This window comes from Athene cunicularia, assembly GCF_003259725.1.
Source record: "Athene cunicularia isolate RWA chromosome 5 unlocalized genomic scaffold, athCun1 chr5_part1, whole genome shotgun sequence".
Taxonomy (NCBI): domain Eukaryota; kingdom Metazoa; phylum Chordata; class Aves; order Strigiformes; family Strigidae; genus Athene; species Athene cunicularia.
Genome location: NW_020799101.1, coordinates 27975121 through 27983250, shown reverse-complemented (window position 1 = coordinate 27983250; position 8130 = coordinate 27975121). Strand labels below are relative to the sequence as shown.

At 41.0% G+C, this 8130-nt stretch overlaps 1 protein-coding gene across 1 annotated transcript in view; it reads right to left on the bottom strand.

The window, feature by feature from the left end:
* BAZ1A (bromodomain adjacent to zinc finger domain 1A) overlaps nt 1–8130 on the bottom strand; it is a 69082-nt gene that overhangs the window by 60785 nt on the left and 167 nt on the right. The window contains exon 2 of the mRNA XM_026849297.1: nt 7147–7469. Within this exon, the coding sequence (XP_026705098.1) occupies nt 7147–7469 (323 nt within the window). The remainder of the gene's footprint in view (nt 1–7146; nt 7470–8130) is intronic.

Here is an 8130-nt window from a genome sequence, read left to right as displayed (position 1 = left end):
TATAAGAGACAGCCCCTGCTCTCCCCTACATCATTATTGGCCGCTCGGTGCCTTCCAGCGTGTGTCACACAGGAAGACAGCGAGCTACATTATTAATTAATGGCTGAGAGGGCGCATCCTCCATTTTTGAATTATCAGCCGGAGATCTCCGGTGCGGGGGGTGGACCCAGGCCGGCTGCCCGCGGCGGGGAAGGCGGCTCTTTCTGCGCGGTGCGGCCGGTTGTGCCGTGCCGGGCTACGGGCGGCGCGGAGGGGCGGCCCAGCCTCCTGCCACCGGCATTGCCAGCGCTTCCGAAACCGTCGCCGAGGAGCCGCCGAGCCCCTGGGAGACCCCCAACCCCTGGCGACCCCCAGCCGCTCGGCCCCGGAGCGATCCGCTGTCCTCAGTACCTGCCTGCGAGCGGGGCCGGCGGAGCTCTTCCCTGGGGCTGACCCACCGCGGCTGCGGCGCTTGACAGCCCAATTCCGGAGACGTTTGTCCCTGAGTTACAGCCCAGGAGCCAGGGAGCACGCTGCTGTCAGCGTGCAGGGGCATACGGATGTAGTTTGCTCAAACTGAGATTATATGTGATTAAAACGAGCATAAGAGTTGTACGCGGGCCCTTTAACATTGCCTCATTTTTCTCCATCGAAAATGTGACTACATGGTTTTACTAGTGTATTAATTTTTCACCATTTTCTTTTACACTAACGCATTTACAGTGCCTTTGGTAATTAAAACTGGGGTGTTAATTTAATCGTGTTCTTAAGAATGCTATCCAGCTTGAAGACATAAAACTACAGAAAGTCCACATCCCTTACAGTTCATCATTGCAAGGTCCAGCACTTACATGAAAAAGCTACAGAATAACTGTAGAAACTCCATAGAACTATGAGGTGAATAATAACCGAAGGCTGGTATCTAAATAGTGTAAGTTTACAACTTAAACTGCTGTTCCTGCAAATAAAGGTCCTGCACCTGTGCATGCGTGGTTTTCTTTACCTCTGCAAGTAAAGGCAACGATCAGTACTGCTGTTTACAGAATGGTTACATCCAGCCCACGAATTACTTTGCTTTAAAAATGATCAGGTTTTAATCAAAAGCACCGAGAAATGTTAATGCTGGCTTCTTCTAGTTAAGTTTACAATATATGAAGCTTGAGCTACAAACCAGGTTAACTCCTGAGTCCTACCAGTTTATTTTCATTTGCCAGCTGGCTTCATTTTCAGCTTTTAATTACTTTCTAGCAAAGGGCACAAATGCAACTTGAGTTAATGCACTTGTATCTAACATCTGGTAATTTCTAGTTCGTTTTGCATCAAAACTGTGCAGTATGCCACAGTTATGACATTTAGTGTTGCCAGCTCTTATGATTACAGTGAGATTTTGCAACACTTAGCTTTGTTTTAAGCTCTAGCTCTTCAACAGATATGATTAAATTGGAACCTCAGGTCCCCTTAAAAATAATTACATTTCTAAATCTCAACTTTGAGAGACAAGCTTGAATATGCAAACCCAAAAGGCTTACAAATTAGATGGAAAATAAAAGCTTTGAGTTTTGAATTTTTGCAGATCTCATTATCTTGAAGCCAGTATCATGATGTTTGGGAACTTGGCTGATTTTTTTCATGCTTGGATTGTCAGCACAGCATTATTTTAGCACCCATGAAAAATGCATGAGTTGATAGAACTGTGACATCAAACGCAAATTTCCTTTTCCTTTTTGCTCTCTCTCGCCCTCTTTCTCTTTTCTTCTCACCTTTTCCTCCTCCTCTTGTTCTTCCCCCCTCATTATTCCCTCGGTGATTTTCCAGTGAGCAGATCCTCACTGAGTAATAGGGTTGCACTGTCTTTTCATGTTCTTAGGATACAGAGGAGCAGTTCATTTATTTTTCACCTCTGAATCCAGCTCTGTTCTTTAAAATCCATGAATCAGGCTCTGATTCTGCTCCCAGTCAGGTCAGCAGGAACTAGAACAATTTTTTATGGCACCGGCTAATGCCTACTAAGTGGCCATTGAGAATTCAATGGAAATGAATTCTGATAAATCAGAAAAAAAAGTTACTTTCCTTCCATGGGAATATTTATTGTATTTTTACACTGTGTTTAATTTTTGCAATAATTTGGGGTTTTTAACACATCACTGAAAGTATAGTTTTGATTGAAGTTACAAGAATGGGATTATTGATAACCTTCAGTGGGGTTGTTGATCTGGATTTTGCCACAAAGCAGCAAAAAATAAGCTGCTTTCTTTTTAAAAGATGACTTATACGCAAACAGCCATACTAAATGGAGTTCCCTAGCCAGAGGGCTTGCAGTTCTCATTCTTAGAACTTTAAAAATAGTTGCATTGGGAACATACAATCTTATAAAATACTTGTTCTCTGTGCTTTACAAGGGTAGAACAATTTCCTAGGCACAGTGTGAGTCCAGGCTTGGGGCATCTGGTCCTTCAAAGTTCCTCACAATTTACAAATTTTTTATTTGTTTTCACTTGCTCCCTACTTTATCACAGATTTCTTCCCTTGTCCTATCCAATTTCTTCCTGTCTTTAAACCACCAAGAACTACTTTCCACAAAGATACTCCAAAATATATATTCAGATATTACAAAATACCTATTCAACTATATCCATTACCACATATTCCACATGTGACTATTGTTATTCTGGAACAAGTAGAGTACATGGAATTACTTTAAGTTGACACCTGACTTTATACTGGAATAAATAATGTTTAGCCAAATCATATGCTTGGAACCATGCAAAAGCAAAAGATGTAAGTTTTACCTGTATTATTATGCAATTGTGAGAGTGTCTTCTGTAGACTATGTTTAGCCATTTGCTTGCTTGCCTTTATGTTTTGTTTTGTTTTTTTTCCCCAAAGTTGCAACTTTGTTCTCTCAGGGTTTGGCTGAAGTCAGAAAAAGTTAATTGGATTTCTTCTTAAAGCACTTCCTTGGACTTTAAATGGCATGCTAGGTTCTCAACTCTAATTTTTGCAAAAAACATATGATTGAAAACATAATGTGAAAAATGCACTTATTTGTCTGAATGATGGATTGCTAGTGTGTTGTTCAGTCAAATGACATACATCAATAATCTCTACCTTTTTCTCAATTGACTGGAGCATGTAAAAAAGAAGCAGCATAATATATATGTGAGCATTGACTCATTTTAATTTACAGAGTAGATTTTGGGGGGATAGTATCATCCCTTTTCTTTCCAAATGCTGTTTTGAAAACCCTTCATTTCCATACTACAAACAAACCGTAGATCACTTTTTTTCAAAGCTTACAGTATCCAGCAAAACACCTTATTTATTAGATTATGCATTTTATAACTTACTGATATAGCTTTTTTTCACCTTTTGCCCTTTCTCCATCACCTTGCTGAGCCAATTTACTCTTTTGATCACATATCTTTATTTAGACTTTAAACTATGTGCACAAAAACAATGTGCTGGTTTTATCAATCCACTCCAGCTGTGGGTAACAGTAACATTTGGTCTATTGTCTTTTACTGGCTGTAAAGCGCTATGCTCAGTTTTTAATAACATACTCACTTATAAAAAAAAAAAAAAAAAAAAAAAAAGAAAAAGATACCCAGATGATTTTTCACAACACATTTGATTTTTCTTTCATTCTAGCTCAGTTGTAGTTCAACATGCTTTTAAAGCACAAGGATAGGAGGTTACTTATTCTGCAGTTGCTGGGTGCATTCAACACTTGTTGCTTTCACATGAGTCACAAATAAAGATAAAGAAACAATCCCTGTGGTCAGTGAATTTTTGGTATAGTTGCATTTTTTGGTAGTTTCTTAACAGTCTTAACCCAGGCATTCCACAGTTGCAAATGCAGGCACAATTTTGGGGTCTGTTGCTATCATGGAGGGCAGTAAGTCATGGCCGGAGTCTGCTCTGCCTATTGCTAAGGTTAATTAACACCCAATACAGCAAGGCCCATCCCTCAGGAAAGCCCTTGGGAAGCACTGAGATGTTTCTTATATCATCAGAGTTATTCCACAGAAAGGCATTCCATCTTAATTTTTTTTCACAGTTTAATAGTGTTTAGACATACAGTTCTCACTGCTTTTAACGGACATTGCATCTTTAATTTCCATGCACTCCAGGAATTAAGAGATATGTTCCTTTAAAGTTCACTTTAATCATATCCTATTTTTTCCCTCTCAGAAAAGGCTCTTAAAGGTATTTAAGCTGATAACCTTATACAAGTGGGGAGGAACTCTGACCTCATCTACTTTGCAGCAATGACCATGTATGATTGGCCTCTAACCTGATTACAAAATGATAAAATGATGTTGTGAAACCACTATTCATTTCCTAATAGTGTCTCTGAAACCAGCTTAAATTCTGAGAGGATTGGTACTGCATTTTCTTTCTTACAGTTATAGTGCACAGGATACAGAATATTGACACTACTGTAATTTTCTGACAGTAAAATACACTGAATTTCTCATTGCTAACCAATATTTAGAATGAATGATGACTGATGAATGATTTTGAATGAAAGATGGGTGAATTTACTGTCTTTTGCTACATGTGCACATTGTCACTACTCAGCATTTTACAATAGATTTAAATATCCTGCATCAGCCTGCTTGAAACCTGGATCTGAACTGATAAGGTATTCTTCATGCAGTCAGATTTAACACTGAGAACTCTCAAACTGTATTACTAGGTACCATTTACTAAGTTTGCATTCATCTTATTTGAATTACTTATATTGAACACCTCTGTCCAGTTGATGAGCAGAACCAACAATTTCAAGGATGTTACTTTATGATTTTGTTATATGACTCTACAGTCTTAACTTTTTTCAGTAATACTGAGATTAGACAAGCCTCCTTGCGTATTGAAAGAGATCCAGGCAGTGCAGTTTCTGTTGAGGAGCACATGAAAAGAAGTTGGCTCAGTAGCTGATCTGGGTTACTTCGTCATTGATTACAGTGATGAGCCAATCTGAAACATATAATTCTGCTCAAATACAGAATGTGTTGGATTTTCATAGAGTCATTCCACAAATGTGATGGCTCACGACTGTGACTAGTATTCTAACTTATTTATCCATTTAATATGAGCCCCCTTTGGCCCCCACCTTATTTTCTGCTGTCCTGCTACTCATCTGTTGTAGAGGGCTTTAGGAAGGATAAGGCAAAGAGATTAACTACGTAGGCACTATTCTAAAGGTAGATGCCAAATAAGAGCAGAGCTGAAGAAGCTGGTAGCTGGCTTGATGGGGACTCTGGGTGTCTCCCCACTTGACAGCACACAGGCGAGTCTTGGTGTGTGCAGGTGGAACAGCCCTGTCACAATGCTCCAGCACATACTTAGACCCTAGCCACCACTTCAGCCCAGGTAGACAAGGGCTGGAGTAAAGCGGTAGCAAGCTCTGGGCACAAAATAAGCCACAGTTTTGATTTCATGCTTGTGCAGGACACTGCTTTTCCATAACTGCTTGTATTAAAAGGGTGCTGTGAGAATGAACCAAGCCTTGTGTGCTGTATCCTAAAGCTGGAGGGAAGCCCACCATACTATGTCACAGCCGCAGAATATATTCCTTAGTGGAATACTATACTCAAGGGAAATCGTCCGAAAGGAGAGCTCCTGCGGCACAGCCTACACAATCATTCTCCCTCCTCCCACAGATCCAGGGACAAGCATGTATTAGGTGGCCCCCGCTGTCCCACAGTGCCTATGTTGGGGCCTGACACCCAATAGAAAGTGAGATACTGACAGAATTTCTACATTTCTTAAAAGCCAGGCACTCCTAAATGTGTTTGGTTTATATAAAGCATGCATGTAGAGCAGAACTAAAGGAAAACCCACTTAAAAGGTGGTAAATCCAGTGTGTGCTTTGGTCTTGCTGGCTTTGGAATACTTAGGACAGCTGGAAAGTTAGTAGGATTGTTACTGTACAGTTGCCAAGCATTCAAAGCAAGGAAGAAAATGTAAACCTTTTGTTACTGGTACCAATTTAGCACAAAAATTGATAAAATTAAATTGTTAAAGATTCAGTAACGTGAATTAAGAACTGAAAATTATTTCAGTTGTCATTTCCAGTCATCCAAGAAGTTCCTAAACAAAAAGCAAAGACTAGATTACAATCCTAAAACCACCTTCACACATGGAAGTCATAGTACCTGAGACCTCATTCAGTACAACCCCACAGCATGGACGTAGACGTAATGTAAAATATACTTATTTTGACATAGGTTATTGTTTTACAGGAACACTTTCTAGTGATGCAATTTATCGTTATGCATCTCTAAATGTATCCATGTTTAAGGTTGAATTGGTACAAATATCTCAGGACCCTACTTATCATAGTTACAGAGTGTTATAGAAAAAATGCATGTAAATCCAGGTTTAGAGAGACAGTAACACTTAAAACAGCATACTGACCATCTCCTTGTCCCCCAGAAATCAGAAAGTTACTTTTAACTGCAAGACTCCTTTAGGGCAAAACAAAAGGCCACCTACAACTCTGCTTAGTCCCTAGTGGATGCAACGGGTTAGGCCTCTCCTTCAAAAAAACCTTTCAGTTACATGCAGTACCACTGACTCATCTCAGGTCTAGTGACAAAAATGCAGCTAATAATGAGAAAAAAGAGAAAGTGTGCAAGACAGTTCTTTTATACCTTATCTCAGTGAGTACCCCCACTAAAGTAGTACCAAGGAGAAAGGTGTAAAAGGTCAGATGAGGTTTAAAAATGTCCATGCCTTCCCATCACTGCCCTGAACTACCTTGATTTTCGTTTTCTTATGTCTGTGAGTGGGTGTGTTGTGCCTCTGTGACAAAATTAAAGTTCAGTGAGAGAACTTCCTGCTTCGTAGATATGTTTTTAACCATGCAGACATACACATGACCTCAATTCTCCATTTCTTGCCTGTTGTTCAACTAAGAGTTCAGCAGCAAATGAGTTACAACCTCAGCATTATCTAATACGTGTGCATATTGCATGCGCACATGCTTGGATAAAAATGTTTAACAGCTGACATAAGTTGAAATAAAACACTTCCCCCCTCATCCAAATAATACTTCATTCACACAGTCTGAAGGAATCTCCTGGCAGAAGTATCATTTGTCGTAAAAATCAGGAGGAGGAAAGGGAAAGGTATGCCAGGAAACAGAGCTCGGGTCTGTACCAATGGTTGGATTCTCGATGAGTTCCACAACAGCCTGTGACTACAGCCATCTCTGAGGCCAACACATACGAACTCTTCTTAACGTTCACATAAAACTTGGTTACAAAAAGTTGTGACTTTCCAAGCAACTTTGCAGAAGCAAATAGAAGCAGCGCTCCTCTGGCTGGCAAAGCTCTGTCCCACTGTGTTAATAAGTAAATGCTGCCAGGGAAGTTTTCTCCACTGCTGTCCATTTGTATCTCAGCTTTAGGCCGATGCTGCCACCAGGCAGCAGGCTGGCCTGTCAGTGGGACTTGGACAGAGTTTGGCGGTAACTGTGGGATCTGGAAGAAAAACACTTTCAGGAATTACATGTTTTCTGGTGAGTGTGGAGAAGACTGGAGCCGCTTCTACACCAGCCGGTTTTTAACAGCTGGGGCAGGGTGCCGCGGAGGGAGCTTCCACGTGCAGCCCATGGCTTCCCTGAGGAAGGGCTGGCCGCCTGGCTGTTCTCGCGCCCCTTCACGCCTGCCTAAACTATGAGCAGTTTGGTCTTGGTGCGGGACGGCGACATCCATCCACCAAGAGTCCCTCGAGCTGCCAGCTTGCTTTTCTTCTAGAATGGCTGTGGTTATTGATTACTCAAAGTTAGACTGTAATTGGCAAGTAACAAGTGATTTCACAGCTGTTTAAAAGCTTCCAAGAAAATAAATTTGGAACTTCAGGCTGCAAGCACAAGTTCTCACAGGCAATACCTGTGGGTTGTGGTGCATCCCTGCTTGGCCCTCAGCCCCATTCCATGCCCCAAAGGGCTCTTTCTCTCTCCTTTCTTCTTCCTTCTCACACAGTGTAATACCCAGTCAGCCCCAGGATTTGTAGCTAGTTGTAAAAGGGCAAAGGTTTTACATGACTCTAGGCAACAAAAACACAAAAACAGAATTTCTGTCCCCTTGCTCTAGGCAACTGCTAGACAGAGGGTTGGTTTTCTGTTCTGTTCGGTTTTGG